The sequence below is a fragment of the Triturus cristatus genome, chromosome 4_1, assembly GCF_964204655.1.
Source record: "Triturus cristatus chromosome 4_1, aTriCri1.1, whole genome shotgun sequence".
In the NCBI taxonomy this organism is placed as follows: domain Eukaryota; kingdom Metazoa; phylum Chordata; class Amphibia; order Caudata; family Salamandridae; genus Triturus; species Triturus cristatus.
In genome coordinates, this window is record NC_140585.1 from 451,071,392 (window position 1) to 451,090,645 (window position 19,254).

General features: G+C 46.9%; 1 protein-coding gene across 2 annotated transcripts in view; it reads right to left on the reverse strand.

The window, feature by feature from the left end:
* ANO2 (anoctamin 2) overlaps positions 1 to 19,254 on the reverse strand; it is a 1,601,761-nt gene that overhangs the window by 133,809 nt on the left and 1,448,698 nt on the right. For both annotated transcript variants that reach the window (XM_085652609.1, XM_085652610.1), the window contains one exon: positions 4,004 to 4,061. In XM_085652609.1, the coding sequence (XP_085508735.1) occupies positions 4,004 to 4,061 (58 nt within the window). The remainder of the gene's footprint in view (positions 1 to 4,003; positions 4,062 to 19,254) is intronic.

Consider the following 19,254-nt stretch of genomic DNA (forward strand, 5'->3'; position numbering starts at 1 on the left):
AGTACCCAACATGATGATAGAACCACTTAAAACTGAACTTGAGAGACTGTTAAAGTTGGAAGTTATTGAAGAAATAGAAGCATCAGAATGGTTGGCCCCCATTGTTTTGGCCCCAAAGGATGGTGGTGCCAACGTCAGGATGTGTGTGGACTTGAGGGGCCTAAATTAATGGATTTGGGTGGATCGACAACCCCTGCCCAACATTTCTGAGTCTCTCAGCACACTTAAAGTAGCCCGTGTTTTTAGTGTGCTAGACTTGTTATCTGCGTATCACCAAATTCTGCTACACAAGGCTTTGAGACACATCATTTGTGACACCTCTGGGTGCCTACCTCTTCCTGAGAATGCCTTTTGGGTTGGCACTGGCAGCGGCATGTTTCCAGAGGGTCATGAAGATGGTCTTGGGAGGCATAGGTAACATCATGTTCTTCCAAGACGACATTCTGATTTATGGTAAAAGTGAAGCAGAACATGGCAAGACATTAACTAGTGTTTTAGAAAGGTTGAAAGAAAAGGGACTAACAGTGAAGAAGGAAAAATGTCGTATTAGGATGGGAACAGTTACATATTTGGGACATGTAATCTCTGGTGAAGGAATTCAACCCAAAGTGGAACTTGCAGAGAGTGTTGTGAGAGCTCCCACGCCCAAAGATAAAGAACAAGTAATATCATTTTTGGGACTCGCTGAGTTCTATTCCAAATTTGTACAAGGAGTTGCCTGTGTGACTGAACCTATCAGAGCATTACTTAGGAAGGGATCACATTTTGTATGGTCTGATGATTGCTAGAAGGCTTTTGATAAGATCAAGTCTGAAATTGGGAAAATACCTACATTAGGATGTCAACCGGAAAACTGTGCTAACTACTGATGCCAGCCTCAAGGGGTTGGGTGCAGTGCGCTCTCAAATTGTGGATAGAGAGGAGAGAGCAGTTGCATTTGCCTCCAGAGCTCTCAAAGATGCGGAAATGTATTACTCTTGTATTGAGAGGGAAGCTCTGAGTGTTTTTTGGGCTGTACACCATTTTACATTTTATCTCTGGGGCATTCCTTTTCTAGTTAAGACAGATCATAGTCCTTTAGTTCAAATCTCTTCACGTCGGCACAGTGAGCATATCACACCCAGACTCAAGCGCTGGAGTGAAGGTCTTCAGGAATATAATTTCCGAGTACAATACATACCTGAGTCCAGTAATAAGTCCGCTGATTGTCTCTCTCGATTACCCGTAGAGAAGGAACAAAGTGAAAATGAAATTGAGAGTGTGTGTTGGGTTACTGAATCAACATTGTCAAGTGAAGAATGGTTGGAGGGTGTGAAGAGAGGTAAAATTATTGTTTCTCTTGGATTGTGGACTAATCAAGGATGGCCTGATTATAAAACCTTGGATCAAGAAATGAAAGCATACTGGTCTGTGAGGGATGAACTGTCATTTATATGTGGAAAGGAAATAGGGTGGTTCCTACTGGTTGTCAAGGAGTGTGTGTCATGTGCATCCAGTGTTAAGTCACATATTCCCAATCATGCGCCCTATCTCCTGTTGAAGTTCCTGACGCTGTGTGGTCGAAATTGGGTTTAGATATTATGTGCCCTTTTGAATTGTTGTCTCTTATGAACGGTTCGTCATACTGGTTGTGGACTATATTTCTAAGTGGGTAGTCACAAAATGTGTTTCCTCTGTGAACACTAAAACTGTTATTGATTTTCTCAAAGATGTATTTGTCTCTGGAGGTTTGTCCAAGTTTTTAGTTACCGACAATGGAGTACAATGGAGTACAATTTGCATCTCATGAAATGTGTAAGTTTCTCAAGGATCACAATATTGTTCATCAGAAAACAGCATTTTATCCACCTCAGGCTAATGGTTTGACTGAGAGGATGAACCGGATTGTCAAGGATTTTGCTCGGCGTGCTCTTGAGTTAAGAATATAATTTAGTGGTGTGTTGAGAGATACGTGGTGGGCACACCGTACCACTCCCAATGTAGGCACGCAAAAATTTCCTTTTGAGGCTTTGAGAGGAAGAAAAGCTGTCTCAAAATTGAATCCTTCTTGGCTGCCTGTATGTTTTTATGTGGGAGTTTCTGATGAAGCAAGGCGTTTTAGAATCTCCGAAAATCAACGTAAATATAAAGCTAATTATGATTCCAGAATGGATGTGAAGAACAAGAAGTGGAATATTGGTGACAAAGTTTTGGTGAAGAATCTAAGACATACTTTGAAAGGTAGTACTAGCTTCATTGGTCCATTCACTATTGTTGCCATCAAGAAAAATGTTGTGAAAGTGAATACTGGATGTATGTGGAGTATGTCTAGGTTGGTGAAGTGTTTGAGGAAATCCACGAATGTACACAATCCAAGTGGTCATAACCATTTGGATGAGAGTTTTGATCATAACCATTCGGATGAGAGTTCTCATAGCGAAAAATTGGAAACTTCTCCTCGAAGAAGTCGGAATCTACCTGTGAAATTCAGAGATTACGTTTTGCATTGAGTTTACGTTCTCTCATGATATATTTCTGTATAGGCTGATTCCTTGTAGTTTAATTGAAATGTCTAATTTAATTAATTGTTTTCTCATTATATTATTCTTTGCAAGATCTTTTCTTCCATGTTTTAAATGCTTGTTATGTTATCTTTATTTGTTAATTTCATTAATTTACTATTATTAATTCTTTGTGTAAAGGGGATGTTTGGTAATCTAAGTTAGGAATTCTACTAAGTCATGGAATGTAGTGAGGCAAGCGATTCTGTGAATCACTCATTCCAAGGCTGAATGCCTTACTGGACAGTTGGTGCTGTATGGTTTCCTGATTTACTTAATTAAACTTATATTCTTACAATATCTTTAGTGAAGAAGACATCTTTATTACAATCAGGGTCAGCTATGAACCTTGTAGTCCCTCCCTTCAGGAGAACAACCTGGGGTGGGAAGAGATTTTTTAGTACCACAGCTTTGATCTGGAATAGGCTACCCTTGAACTCAAAGCTGTTCCCTCACTATCCATATTTGGAAAAGGCTTGAAAACCTGGCTCTTCTCTCAAGATTAGGAGTGGTGGTTGTCCTGACAGGTATCAATAGTCTCTACAAGGTTAACCAAATCAGTAGCCGTACCCATCTCTTTGGCGCCAAGAAGCCCTCGGGCAGGAGTTTGCGCTTTATCAATTTCTCATTCATTCATTCATGTCGGGAATATTAGGAAAGTGCCTCCTACCTGTGACAAATTAAAATGCCCTTACATACTTTAGATAATAAATTAAATAATGTAGGGACGTACAATTTAGGTGTTAAGGGCACTCACTTTTCTATTGGAGCCACTAACACATCTTGCATACACTGCACCGCAATAGGAGCACCAAAGGCAGTTCCTGCATGGTATGGACTCTGAAGTCCATGCTGTGCAGCAACTGGGGGGCATGCACACAGGGGGGCCCAACACGTGCCCCACTGCATGCACCCTCGTGCAGAGGGCCAAGAGGGGTCCATTACCTCACCGCCAGTAAGAACCTTGACGAGACCGCTGGCGGTGAGGAAAGTCGAAATATGCTTAGCAGGGCAGCAGGGCACCACCAAATATACTGCGGCCCTCAGTCATTCGCGCCACCGCCAGGGATGTTGCGGAGGTGCCATGGTGGTCCGACCACCCAAGTTGTATTCTGGCAGTCAGACCGCCGATACAGCAGTGACCAGACAACCACTGCTGCGCCACCATGAGTTTTCGATCCTTTGACTGCCAAACTCATAATTAGGCCCTTAGTCTTATGAAGCCTCAGACAGTCCTGATGCTACACCTCAACCCTATTAACTATTTATTTAGAACATCAACATTTTCTTATTGTAAATATTGCTGAACAATATATTTTTTAACTTCCTTGTTAGTGAATTCCTTGTTAGAGTGTTCACATATTGTAGGAATGCAATGTTTAACAATTTAATTGTTCCATCTAATCCATCTTTTTAAGACAACATCACACTGCAGTAAAGCAGACAATATTGCATGTACTTACCCCTTCAACTCTGTAATCATTGAAAATATATGCATAACTTCCTGGCCGACCAACAAATCTGTAGACAACAATAAACAAAACCTGTAATCATTGCCAACAAGGATATTAAAATCAGTATCACATCTGACTGAAAAAGGTTTTGTTTGAAACTCAGCTTTTTTATAATTCATGGCCTTTAACAACCATACGTATCAATAACTATGATTTGCTTTAAAAAAGAAGGATAATGAGTTGCATCTTCTTATTTAAGTCTAAAACCTACTGGCAACATTCGTACAGGTCACGTGATTTGTTGTTTAAGTCCTTACTGTTTTAAACAAAGGGCATTCTTTAGAACAAAATACAAAACTACATCAAGAGAAAAAACCTTGTTGAAAATTTCCTTTAATAGTGGACATTAAAACCCAACTTTAACTCCCGGGTTTAACCTAGACCTCTGCATTCAGTGAGGTAATTGACTGTGTTTCAGACATTAATGCTATTGCTAAAAGATGTTACATAGCAAAGCCAAACTGTGAAGTGTGAGCATCATAGAACATTCCGCTCACAGGTCTCAAATATAAGGTTGCACCAGGAGCAGCACTGAAACCAGCACAGTCTAGTGGTCTGCACCTCAATGCGTAGCATGCACCTTCTTGAGAAGGCAGGAACATACATTGTGAATGCATGCCTGCTGAATCCTACAACAGTTGTAGCTTGCGGTTGGCCACTCTTTCATCACTGCGTATTAGCTCCCTAAGAACCTAGGATGTGGCAGAAAGCAAAGAGAAGTTGGGTGTATTCCATAATTGCATGTACTCTCTGGAAATACTTCAGCTCGCTCCCCTGAGCCTCCTGCATCAACAGGCTCATTCGATACGGTCCACCATCTCAATTCAGCGTTTAATCCATCACCAATGGATAATGTTGTATTATGTGCTACTTTTTGATGTACATATATAATTGTTGCAGTTTTTGTTTCCTATCCAGATATACTTTATCAACCTGTAATCCTACTACCAATGCTATGGTCTCTGTGTCTTGTACATGTCTCTGTGTCACATGTCTTGTAAAGCGCTCTGATACCCTCGGGTCAAGCCAGTGCTATATAAACTCTGCAGTAAAGCTCTTAGATGTTGCTTGATGGTTATCCTCAATGTTGGACCTGGTCCCCTCTGCAGGGTCACCCCCAAACATTTTGCCTTCACCCTCCACGTTTTTGCTGACTTCATTTTGGTTGGCCTTAGGACTCTGTGCACTTAACCACTGCTATCCAGAACTAAAGTGCTTGTACTCTCTCCTTAATTGGCTTATACCCAATTGACATATTTAATTTACTCGTAAGTGCCTAGTAAAGTGGCACTGCAAATACCCAGGCCCTCCAAATTAAATGCTATTAGTGGTCCTGAAGCACTGATTGTGTAACCCACTTAAGTAGCACTTTTGAACATGTCTCAGGCCTGCTATTGCAGCCTGTGAGTGAAGTTGTAAACTGTCATTTCAACCTGGCAAAATAAACCATTTGCCAGATCCAAACCTTCCTTTTTACTCCTAGGGTAGGCTCTGGACAGCCCAGAGGGCGAGGTGCAGTGCATTTAAAAAGTTGAACATGTACTTTTAAGTTTTACATACCCTGGTAGTGACAAACTCCTAAAGTGGTTTTTCACTACTGCAAGGCCTACCTCTTCTAAAGGAAAGCATTGGTGATGCCTTATTACGTTTTATAAGTGTAATTCCCAAAGGGGAATCGGAAACTAGTTCATGTTTGGTTTCACTGGATTCAGAATCTAAAATCATAACTTATGGAGAAGTCATATTTTAAATTAAAATTTTGAAAATGCCACTTTTAAAAAGTTGGTATTTTCCTGCCTTAGCCATTTAGTACCTGCAGCCTATCCCTGAGTCACATCACTGGGTGTAGCTGTCAGTTGGGCCTTGTGTATTTTTCCTACACAGCCACACACAAAAGAGAGCTTAGATGTGCCTGGATGGGCCTTCACTGGCAGGATGGGAGAGCGGAGCTGAGCACAGCCCTACTTACACTTGAATAGGTTGTGTCCTGCCTCCACACAAATGGCTGCTTATGCCCTGCTGTTAGTCTGAAGCCAGGGCAGGGAAGGTAGGATGCCTGTGGACTTCAGAGTGAAACCTCTAGAAGATTGTCTCCCACTTCAAAGGCACAACTGGATATAAATACTGCACCTCAGACACCACCACTTGAGTATATTTCTAGGCCTGTGTCTACTCTGCAGGAAGAAGGACTGCTGTGCTGCTAAAGGACTGCCACTCTGCTGGACTGTGTCCCTGCTGGACTTCTGCCTTGCTGTGCTGACTTGCTGCCCTCTTGCTTGGGTGGGAAGGGCTGGACCTGCTTCTCCAAGGGCTAGTTGGCTGGCCTCTTGATCTGAAGCCTCTGAACTTAGACTTTGCCATCTGTGAGTCTACACTGCCCAGTGGTCCCACCCTAGTCCTGGAGCTTTAAACAAAATATCGTTCCCGAGCACAAGCAAATACGTATCCAGATCAAAAAGTATCAAAGTTTCAGGAGAAAATTCAGTCCATATATTCAAAAGAAAAGTCGTCTTTATTTTCTTGTCTCCCAAAGTCTCATTGCATGACGGTTCACAATATCAGGTAAGAACAAAAGTTGCAGCCAACAAGTGTTTCGTCTTGGGTAAATGACCCAACGACTTCCTCAGGGCAAATCTCATATAGTAAAGGCAATACGTCACACATAAATAAGGACTATACTCAATTTCGTGTAGTTTATGCCTGAATTCATTCATGTTGATCCAAAGTTCCGCAATAACAGCTGTATAACTGATTAGAGCTATCAATTAAAAGTATTCAAGGACCATCTCGAGAGTAACGAGGTTCAAGTATCGCAAAGGAGAGTGCTCCGTTAGTAGTCATAAGCAATTCGTATAAGAGTCCTGGACCTTTGTAAGTTGGCTTAAGGTGCTCTGCCACCCTTCTGTAAATAAAGCAGAACCGATGCATCTCCTCTGCTGTGCAATTCAATGCCAAGCACAACCAACCTATCACTGCTGCTGTGTGGATCAGAACATCACCCAGACCTGCATCACATTGCAGCCCGTGGATGCATCAGAACTGCTGATGTGCGGCATATCCTCTGCCTAGGCCCTCGTGTCTCTCATCGATGGCAGTCTCAACTTCCACGAAGGACTCTGCATCGCAGTCTCGCAGCTCCTCGGAATCAATGCACAGCTTTGGCTGTATCTTCAATTGGATCCTCAATGACCCTGCAGGACCTCACACTGCAGCCTTGCCGCATCTCAGAACTGAAGCATCGCTTAGGCTACACAATGTATCTTTGGCGCCGATCATCTCAATGCTTCGCAAACCATGATTTAACGTACCCTGTTCAGTGGACTGAACTGGGTCCTTGTAGCTGACCCATGCTGCATCGTGGTTGGCCTGAAATTATGACACAATTGACACTTTGTGGTGCTATTTTTGCTGCAATTCATTAAATTCAATATTTTAGGTTCTAGTGATTGGATTTTTTTCATTTTGCTCGTTTTATTTATGAAACATTATTCTATCATTCTTAACTGGTGTGAGATCCTTTTGTGTTTTGTATTCTGTTACTGTTTGAAGTGTTGTACAAATACTTTACACATTGCCTCCGAGTTAAGCCTGACTTCTCTGTGCCAAGATACCTGAAGGTTGAGCAGAGGTTAATTCAGGGTTTGCTTGTGACTTCACCCCGAGACGAACTGCGGTTGCTGTTTGAAAAGGGTTCCTCCTTCAACCAGTAACCCAATTTCCTACAATGTTCCTTGATTCTTGGAGTGTTGAAGTAGACCAACCAGGAATTAAATTGATGTTTATTTTTCAGTTCTTGGCTATATTGTGTCAAGGGCTAGTACTTCACAGAACAGGGCCGGACTGGGTCATGGGCCCCTGATGTCCTCAGAACAACAAGGGTTAAAATGAGAAGCAATGTCTCAAATTGATGATGTTGTCTGATGTAGTTGTCAGGGATCTCAGATCGTCATGACTAAAGTTTTGGGAAGTATTTGAAGGATTTGATCATCTTATTTATTAGCTTTGACTGACATCAGTGATTTGGAGATTTATACAGACCGTAAAAGACAAAGGCAGCAAGGGCGATACCATTTATGAGTTGTGGTGGGGAACATGTTAGTTATGTAGATGCATATGCAGTCTACGGTGTTCTCCTGGTGGGGGGCATTCCTGCAACTTCCTTTCTTGGACATATTCCCTTCTCTTTCAGAGCTTACCTTTCATTAAAATGCATCTACATAACTGAATTCTAGAACACTTAAATGGCAAAGTCCCTATATGAAGAATATTCATCAGGTAAGTGAAATAAAAAAAATGCCTCATGATGTATAAAAATGTAATATACAAATGATTTAACTCTCAGCATAGACTTGACAGACAGGTGTATTATAGAATAATTGAATGAAGGAACAAGTATGGCACCTATAAATGGGTTGCGTACATCACCTAGATATCTATTGTAAGGATAGGGCATTTGAGAAGTTTCTCAAAACAGAGGTTTTTTTTTTTAAAGGCAGCATGGAAGTGGGACACAGAGTTCATGGGCAAAGGGGATCCTTATTTTCATGGAACTCTTCAAATGATTGTGCAATGGTGCAGTGTTTTGTAAAGTCTGGTGTCTCCAGAAAATCATTTTTCTGCTCAAAAGTGAGAAAATACCCTTGTGATATGTTCAACTTCTGCACCAGACCATCTGCGAGCCTGTGTGACTATGCTATGTACCATTAAGACCATTTTCTAAATGCACCTGGTGTCATTAGATAGTCATTGAAAAATGGTACGCATGTAGATGCATTTAAAACAGCAGCTGTGTGAGGCCAAGTAGACCTCTGCATGTAAGGCAACTTTGAAAAGATCATTGAAAATGTTTTGAACATTACTGATGATGAAATTTATGTAGTATATTTTCAGCAGCACCAAGGACTGTCAATTGATTTAAAATATTGTTCATGGTTGTAGGAATGTTTCTTCTTGGGAGCTTCACCTGACAGTAGACATTCATGCTAATGTTAGATAGATGGTTGCACAGATTGATCCTCTAGTTGAGGAAAATGCCTAGGAATTTGGTGCACTGGATGATGTTCCGCTAACCTTTGGATGTAGTGAGGAGATTGGACTGGAACATTCATGGGGGAAGGGAGATGAGAATTAAGCATCAGATGGTTTTAAGTTAACCATTTGTTGATTTTTTCCAGGTCCTGGCTATGCATAAGATGTCATAATGTGCTAAGACATGAGCAGATATAACAGTAAGGCAAAAAAGAGTACTCCTGTAGTCACAATAAAATATTGATAACATAGGAGCGGAGCTTGGCTCGCAACGAGCATGGCGGCTTGAGCCTAGAGCTCCAGCATACAGAGGCAGATATCCTACACCTATCCTTCCCCACACCGGATTTATTAACGTTTACTGGCCCGCCGGGACTGCCGAGAAGAGCGAAGACGCGAAAGGGTGACTCCGCTCGGTGGAGAGGAACGCTGGGAGACAGCAGATTGGTGCGGCCTTACTGGGCGGGGGAAGGCCGGCGATCCCCGGGCAGGAGAGAGGAGCGGATCCGACGACGTCACACTGCGTGCGGCGCTGCTGGCCGGAGGAGCCGGGGGTGAAGGACGCACTGCTCCCGACCGGCGACCGCGGCAGCAGTGGGCGGCCGTGACGACTTGGGATCGCAGCAGGAGAGAGGTAGCGGCGTCCCAGAGCGCATCGGAGACAGCTAACGGCTGGGCGGTGACGGGATCCGATTGCCAGACGGCGTTGAAAGAGGCAGAATAACGAAGGGTGAAAGTGGCGGAGACTCCCCGGGATTGATGGCGGAAGCGGCCCTGGGGGTGAGATAAGCGGCGGTGGGCAGTAAAGGAGGAGCGCTAGCCCAAAGAGAAACTCGCGGCGGTGCTAGCTTTGACATAGGAAGACCCCGGACGTTCCAGGACCTCGAAGACCCGGTAGGCGCTTGCGTGCCCAGGACTCGTGTGGGGGCTGCAGTTGGCTGACGGCGGAGTGCGCAACCGTAGGTCCCCTAGCGCCGGTGGTGACATCCGTTCAGCATTGTGTGGAGCGCCAGTGTCCTCGCTTGGTGTGCGACTATAAGGGCTCACGGGACCAGCTGGGCACGGGAGCTATTAGTGCGATTGAGACGCCTGCTGGGGAAGATCGTGAAGACTGCTCACTGCCGTGGCTCTGCAGGGCCGGCTGGAGCCGGATGGGGTGCCGCACGAGGTGAATAACTAGTGCTGGGTGGCTGCCCTGGCCTACACCTAACTGCAGGGGTGATGAGCAGGGTGGGGAGAGACGCTCTCTGCTGCTTCCGGTGTCCATACTTGTTGCCAGCGGGTGGAGGCCTGCGAATTGAGCGGGGGCACCCCCGGAGACTGCGAGCGGGACATTATTGCACAACCCCCGTGCAAAGGGGCAAGGCAGAGTGGCAGACGGCGCGCGGCGCAGGAAGTGAACGAGATGGGCAAGTCGGACAAAACGCAGGCCAAGCTCTCTTTTGAGCAAAAGCGACATAAGACCCCGGCAGGAGCGGAGGAGGCAGGGGGCGGCGCGGCGGCCCCCCCTGATGAAGGCCAAGATATCCGCAGTTTACTGCTCTCGATGGAGAAGGGTCTTCAGTCAGGCATTACTTCACTGGGGGCGAAGATAGATGCCCTCTCATATCGCATGGACCGCATGGGGGAACGACTAGACAAGCACGCGGAGCGCCTAGATCAAACAGAGGAGAGACTGGCGAGGGTGGAAGACGCGCAAACCTCGATCGACACTGATCACAAAAAGTTAGGGCGTGTCATGCAGGTGCTACAAGACAAAACAGAAGACCTGGAAGCCCGTGCGCGACGCTGTAACCTGCGAATTACCGGCCTGCCGGAGACGACACCTACGGGCAAAATGGAGGTCTTTGTCAAAAAGCTGCTGAAGGACCTGCTGGGCCCGGACATCTTCTCAACCATGTTCGTAGTGGAGAGGGCACACAGATCCCTGGGCCCCAGACCAGTACCGGGGGCGCACCGCGGCCGATCATCGCTAAGTTGCTGAATTACAGGGACAGAGACGCGGCGCTCCGGGTGGCGAGGGAGAAGCAGTCACTCCAGTACGAGGGATCCTCCATCTCGCTGTACCCAGACTTCACGGCAAGGGTCCAGGAGGCCAGACGGCAGTTCATTCCGATTAAAAAACAGTTGCGCGAGCTGGGCCTGGACTATGCGATGCTATACCCTGTGAAATTGCGCATCAACAGGCAAGGAAAGACTCACATCTTTCTTGACCCCAAGGCCTTGCAGAGGGCACTAAAGGACTGGAGCAGAGGAGAGAGGAATAGCCCTGTGCGGATCCCCGGAGAGGAGGCGGCCGAGAGCTCATTGGAGCACCAAGGCTAAAACAACGTAGGTGATCAGCCTGGATGGGGGTAATCGAACTGAGGTGGAGTGGAAGCACTGAAGGTACCGGCACGGGGGACAGTGGGGGGCTGCCACTAGAGATGGAACTTTTGGGGGAGGGCAGGGGCCGACTGCTCGTAATGCCCAGGATAGGAAGGGGAGACGCCCAGGGGTGGCGGCACTGATCTGAAAGAGACCTATTGGTGCACAGGGCTGCGGCCTGGTAAACTCTGACACTGGCATGGGGATTGAGAGGGTCCTCGGCACTCGGAGACTCGGAACCCAAGGGTGCAGGGAGAGACACACTGAAGACTATTACCCCTTACGGGGTGGGGAACAGATTCTTGCTCTGTGTGCGGAGGGGAAGGCTTGGACCTGAACGGAATTTGACTGGGAAAGTTTTGCGTGAAGCTACCTCCGCCTCCGAGTGCAAGACACACACGTTTTTGTTTTGTATTTTGGGGTTTCTGGGGTTGTGGGGGGGAAGTGGGAGGTAGGGGTAACCTCTTAAGGAGGTCCAGCGTGGCTGAGTTGGGGGAGGTCAGCTGTGGGAGGGGGGAGGGGAAGGGGGCTCGGTTCTTTGTTCAGAGGTTAGTCCGACAGAGGGGAGAGGCGAGAGGGCGGCTGCCTGGCACCTCGACACATACTATGGCGCAGGGACCACTAACTAGTGAAAATGACGACCATGGCTAGACCTACGGTCACTCGGGGTACTCCCAGACCCATACGGGCAGTGACTTGGAATGTCAGAGGATTGAACAATCATCGTAAACTGCGCAAAGTCATGCAATATCTAAGTAGACATGATATAGATGTAGCCCTCCTGCAAGAGACGCATCTTCCTAACTATAGCTCCATGCTACGCGCTGGGGGGCTGCGGGGAAATGTGCATGCAGCCGGATTTACGACACACGCTAGAGGGGTCCTCACCTGGGTGAATCCTAGGTCCGACCTGACTGCGCGGCTGATTACAGCAGACGTGGGGGGCAGGTACGTGATCTCGCGCTGCCAGGGCGGAGGGCTGGATGTGCTGCTGGTGAATGTCTACATCCCTAATTTCGATTGTCCTGACTTTTACAGTAAGCTGGCGGACGCGATTGGGGGCGGTGGGGACTTGCAGATCCTGTGGGGAGGCGACCTTAATGTGGTTATGGACCCGAGCTTGGATAGATCTGGGGGGCAGGCCAGGGCACCAGCGGCAGCGGTCACGGTGTTACATAGGACAATGATCCGCATGGCGCTATCGGATGTGTGGCGCACGCTAAATCCGGTGGCAGGGGGATTCACGCACTATTCAGCCTACCATAACCTTCACACACGTATCGATTACTGGTTTGCGTCTGCGTCGCTCATTCTGCGAGTCGGCCTGTGTCAGGTGCTGCCGCGGACTCTGTCTGACCATTCCCCCATTCTACTGACCATAGCCACACCTAGGAAAACTATTCCGCCGTTCTTGTGGCGGTTCCCCCCCTACTCCTTACTAGACCCCCTCTTTAAGGAGGAATTGGCGGAAGCCATAACCAATTTTTTCGACACTAACGCGGGTTCAGTGGACAGCTTCCAAACGATCTGGGAGGCATTCAAGGTCTATATTAGAGGGGTGGCCATGGCTAAACATTCTGGGGTATTGCGGGACATTCGAAGGCGATTGGCGACCCTGGAGAGCAGACTAGCTGAGGTAGAGACTAGGCTGTTGAGGGGTGAGGGAAGCGGGGCCACGGAGGAATTGAAAATCCTCTTGAAGGAGTACCACGAGGCTGCAGACGCGGAGGTCAAGCACTTAGGGAAGTATGCTACTGCAAGAGTGTACGGGGAGGCCGAGCTCGGTCCTGGCGAATTTTCTTAAGGCTAGAAGGAGTAGAGCCGGTGTCGCGGAAGTCCGGTCTGACACTGGGGAGTTGCTGACGGGGGAGGAGGAGATTGCAGACTGTTTTAGGTCGTACTATGCGACATTATACGCTTCTCGGCAGACGGGGATGGACGACGAGATTAGAGACTATCTGGATCACATTAGGATGCCCTTCCTTTCTAACGCCCGTAGGGAATTTCTGGCTCTTCCCATACAGAAGGATGAAATACTTGAAGCACTAGCGAGCATGCGAGCGACCAGTGCACCTGGGGCGGATGGCCTGACGGCAGCTTTCTATAAAAACTTCGCAGATATTCTTCTTCCGCATCTCTCGCAGCTGTTTGACGACATGTGCGACACGGGCCACATGCCGAAATCCATGAGCGAGGCGCTGTTGGTCACCATCCCCAAGCCTGGGAGGCCCCCGGAGGAGTGCGGCTCCTATAGACCACTATCGTTGCTAAATGTGGACGCAAAAATCTACGCAAAAATATTGGCCACGCGTCTTGCGCTGCTGACACCGGAGCTGGTGGCTCCGGAGCAAGCGGGCTTCATGCCGGGCAGGAATCTAACCTATAACTTGCGAACGGTGTTCGGCACCATGCAACATACCCGCGGGGACACTAGAGCGCTTGCGGTGTTCCTTGACATGGAGAAGGCGTTCGACTCCGTTGAATGGCCTTTCATGAGTCAGGTGTTGACGAAACTGGGCCTTGGCCTGGTGTTCCTCCGCATGTTGGGGGTGCTGTACACGGCGCCAAGAGCGCGGGTACGACTGGGTGGGCTAGTGACGGAGGCGATACCGATCTCCAGGGGAACGCGTCAGGGATGCCCGCTGTCGCCGTTAATATACGCCTTGGTAGCGGAACCATTGGCCTGTGCGCTGTGGGAATACCACAGTACGAGAGGGGTGAATTTCCCCACTTATAAAATAATGGTGTCCACGTATGCCGACGACACCCTGCTGTATGTACGTGAACCAGAGAGCAATCTGGCCCCGGTGTTGAGGGAGGTGGTGCGCTTCGGGGCCCTCTCGGGACTACGGGTGAACTGGAATAAATCCATAGCTTTCCCGCTCACCCCAGCCACGACACCATGCGTGATGGAGTACCCGCTACAATGGTCGGAGGACGCAGTCAGGTACTTGGGGATACGGCTCCACGCGGACCCCGAAATACTAATGAGGGAGAACTATGGTAGGGCGATAGACAAACTAGAGGACGACGTGGAGATTTGGATTGGCCTCCCACTCTCCTTAATTGGTAGGATAGCAGTTATGAAAATGGTGGTGTTGCCTTGCTTTCTTTTCTTGTTCATTAATATACCGATGGTGCTGCCGCGAGTATTTTTTGACAGGCTGCGTAGGTCTCTACTGAAACTGGCATGGGCGGGCGGGCAGGCTCGCGTCAGCTGGCAGGTACTCACGTTACCATACCACATGGGGGGACTTGGAGCGCCCGATATGGAACTATACTACAGGGTGGCTTAGGGCGCGCAGGCACACGGCTGGATACACGGGGAGGAATCGGTGCCATATCTCCGGCTGGAGAGGTTGTTTTCGGACCCCCTCCCTTTGCCAGCAGTCCTATTTGAACCGCCGGATCGCCGGACGGGATATCTGGACTCCCTGAACTCCACGAGGCACGCTTGGGATAGTATTCTAAGGGATAAGGATGGAGCTTTGTTATATTCCCCGGCAATGCCAGTGGAGTGGGCGCGATGGCTATCTCCCTGTAGGGATGCAGGCGTGGTGCGAGCCCTGAAGGAGCTCAGCATACATGTGATGGGAGACCTGTTTGTGGACGGAACCGTAGCGACGTGGGATGAGGTGACTACAGGGGCGGAGGCCCCGTCGCAGCTGCAGCGCTTCCACTTCCATAGAGTGCGGGGGGCACTGCGGCAGCAGCTGGGGGACGACATGGCGGAACCCCCGGAAGTGCCGGAATTGACGTATATTATCAAGCATAAATGCCCTCGCAGGTTAATATCTCAATTGTACAAGATGTCTATGGAGCAACGCATACATAGGTACCCCAAAGCTAGACTGGCCTGGCAACAGGACCTTGGAGTGACAATCGATGACGCCATGTGGAGGTATTGCTGCGCGGGCACGCGCAGGATATCGCTACATGGGAGACATAGGCTGCTTCATTTTAAGTATGTAAATAGAGTATACTACACACCGGTCAGACTGCACAGGTACGGACGGAGAGAGGACGCCGCGTGCGAGCGATGCGGGCATGCAACGGCGGACTTCCTCCATTTGGCCTGGGAATGCCCAGAGATCTATAGATTTTGGTTGGCAATTTTCCGCAAAATAGGGGGCCTGATTGACTTGGAGTTACACCCGGACCCGGCAGTAGCTCTGCTGGGCTACTCTCAGAAGTTGCCCAGAGCCGTACGCAAAATGACAGATATGGGTCTACTAATGGCTAAAAGAAGGGTGGCAATATGTTGGATGAGGGGGCCAGCGCCCACGTTAGCACAATGGGCCCGGGATGTATTGTATTGCTGCACACAAACTGAGATATACAGCGAGCTGCTCCCGCCGCGCAGTCGACCAAAAAATTTCTGGGGACTATACGCAGAAAGCCTCAAGGGGAAGGAAGGAGCGTCGGAGAGGGGTAAGGGGTCGGGGACTGAGGGGGACACGGTAGCGGTGGCGCAGTAGGCGTTCTGGGAGGGGACTGTTGGTCGCCGGGAGCGCCGCCTGAGGGCAGTGGGCCAGACAATATGCCTCTAAGCTGGAAGCGGTGGAACGCGAGGGGTGTGGAGATTACAGAGGCAGAGGCGAGGGTGTCATAGGGCTGGCAGGTAGCGGAGGACAGAGAGCGGGCAGATCGCGCAAACGAGTGGCAACGGAGACTTGCGATATAGGTGGAACTCTGTTCGGACGCCTGGAAGTTGGGGGGGAGGGGGGGTAGTTGGATTAGATTAGAGGTAAAACAAAAACTGTTGACCCCCGACGGGGGAGTGTACACGAGCTATGACATACTACTATGGTACTGGGAAGATTTCACCACGGGGCTATAGGGGGGGCAGCGATGCCCGGCCTCCGGGATGTGGGATAAGCTGCAGAGCTGCACTGATGAACGGTGACGATGTGACTGGCCTCAAGGTTATAAGTGTATTATGGTGTATGTCAGCGGATGCAATTTGCTAATAAAGAAATTTAAAAAAAAAATATATTGATAACATAAAATGGCTTACATCTGTACTTATTAAAACATTTAAAGATGTTATTGTTAAAGACATTTAGGAATAATGGCAATACATATCATGATATTTTAACAGTGAACTCCAGGTCATATGCATATATGATTTAATTCCAGAGCATTCTATCATCCGATGCTATCATTTTGCAGGCTTTAAATACCTTTAAAAAAAGTTTGGATTAAGGATTAAATCATTTCCAACAACTAACACACACTTTTACCAGCCAATCTCAATTTGTTGAAAGTTACAAAAGTAGTAGTTGTGACAGATTATTTGCCAGATAGAAGGTCAAAAGATGATGATCAGACAAATAGGGAGGGTTGCTAGTCCCTTAATCCTCCAAAGAAGCGTTGTGAAGAAAACCATTGAGTGGTCTTTTTATGAGTGGAGCCATTTGATGTCTTATTGTTTTCATGTGGGAAGGAATTCCTGGGTATTCTGAACATTGGGATCTCCATCTGCAGATTGGAATCACCCATGAGAATAATTTTAGATTTGGATCTAGAAATATGGTCAGCCATACAGAATCAAAAGCAGTTACAACATGCTTGTTATTTGAACATATCTTGAATCTTGAATGTACTTTCTATTTCAAGTTTTCTGGAAGGAAGGAGTGTCCAGTTTTTTTGTAGCAGTTTGACGAGTGATACATCAAGGATGTAAATCCCTTGGTTAGTTAAGCTCCTATTTGACAGTGTTGTAGTCTTTGGATACTCTGTTACTGAAAGACAGCCTTGTTTTTTAATGAAGTTATGTTTTGGTGATTCCAAGGAGCTGTGGTGGGTTATTAGGAAGGATGCAGAGAAAGTTGAAGGAATATTTGTGAAACGATCTAATATTATTAAGAGGTTCCGTGATTGCTAGTGGGAACGGTTTGTTTCATAGCTGTATTGCCTGGCTTTTATTTTGCTTTTCTGTGTAGTTTCCTTAAAAATGTAGAAGTTACTTTGCAGGGGTTTTGAGGTGTGTGTGGTTTATAAAGACTGTTCTTTTTGGATAATATGTGGTAGATGACAGTCTTCCAGAATCCTGCAGATTGCTAAAGGTGGCTTCGCAGATCTTTTACTCGATACGATCTACTGATGGAATGATCTCAGTAGTGGATCATATGTATGTAACAGGAGGCCTGATTTCGCTCAATCAATCAATCAGGGTTCTTATAGAGCGCGACTACTCACACCTAAGGGTCTCAAAGCACTGGGCTAAAGGCACTCTGTCCCATGACTCTGGCACGACCAGGAGCATCTAAGGCTATTTTAAGAAAGCACTGCTTTCCTGTATGCAGCTATACTAACAGCAGACTCGAGAGCACATTGAATTAATGGAAAACCATTTATAAAGCACATACAGCTGCTTCCAACTGTAGATTCCTGTAACTTGAACCAGCATCATGACCATCCTACTTCTAAACCTCCCTTACAAGGAAGGTCATCAATCCTGTTATAAATACTGATTCTGAACCGATCTCTCGCAACTCTTTCGGCACAGTTCCACAGTTTGGCCGCCAACAGGGAGAAATATCACCCTACCAATCTTGTCTTATGAACTCTGGAAAACATTGTAAGCTCTCATTGGAGGATTAGAGTTCTCTGCTCAGGGCATATTTCCTAAATCTTCTCTGCAGATATAAAGGCTTTTTTTATGCAGACTTCTAAAACTATTTAATATGTCCTTAAATTTGAAACTTTGATTGATTGGTAACCAATGCAATTTCTTTAAGCCCCCTCGAACAGACTGCCTCTTAGGGTAGTTCAGAATCAGCCAAGCCACTGCATTCAAACGAGCTGTAAATTGTTTAATGTTCCCGATGTGACCCCCAGATAGAGTGCATTTGCATAATCCAGTCATGGGGTAACAAAGGAATTCACAATATCTTTTCCATTGTGCACAGGGAAAAACGTCAAAGTCTTATTTAATGAATTGATCATCACGAAACTTGTAGGCGTAGTAGCCCTCACTTGTGTATTGAAAAAGAAATTACTGTCCAACTTTATCCTAAGATTCCTTTATACTGATGTACGGATTGGGGGCTCACCAATATCTTCATGCCATGGCCTCATGAAGTCCAAGGGGTGACTTTGACAAAGACCAAAATCTCTGGTTTGTTTAGATTCAATTTAAGGCACCTAGTGTGCATTCAAATAGCAACCATAAAAAGAGAGCCATGGAATTTCTCCACTGCAGAGTAATTGACCTACTGGAATGCCAGCATCAGCTGGGTATCATCAGCATAGGAGACTATATTTAAGTGCCACAATTCCACTTTATAAGCCAATGGTATCATACAGATGACAAACAAAGTGAGGCAAACTGTTGATCCTTGGGGGATATCATATATTTAAATCAGGGTAGCACTATAGCTTTTTTTCTAAGGGTAGGGGACCTATCCAAATTTCAGCGATCAATTAAACAGTGTATTTATCTGGTAATGGGTGACACTGCACATTTTAGAATGCTAGGCAGGCATGGATTGAACGGAAACAGTGACCATGCATTGAGAATGGCTGATTCTGATTCAGCTTGGGATATCCTTGCAAAAGCAACCAATTCATTGATGAGCAAAATGTCAATCATCAACCCTAAATGTTTCTTCCCAATTCAAAAGTCAGACCAACATGCTCGAACAGATAGCATAATGGAGTGTAGGTTAGATGGAGATGACACCGTGTAGTGAATAGGATCAATTGGAACTCTCCATTGATTTTACCACTTTAGTATTGGTCAAGTAGAAGGGTATCCTTAAGACGTTGTGCTTGTGGAAATCATTGTCTAGACTATGTAG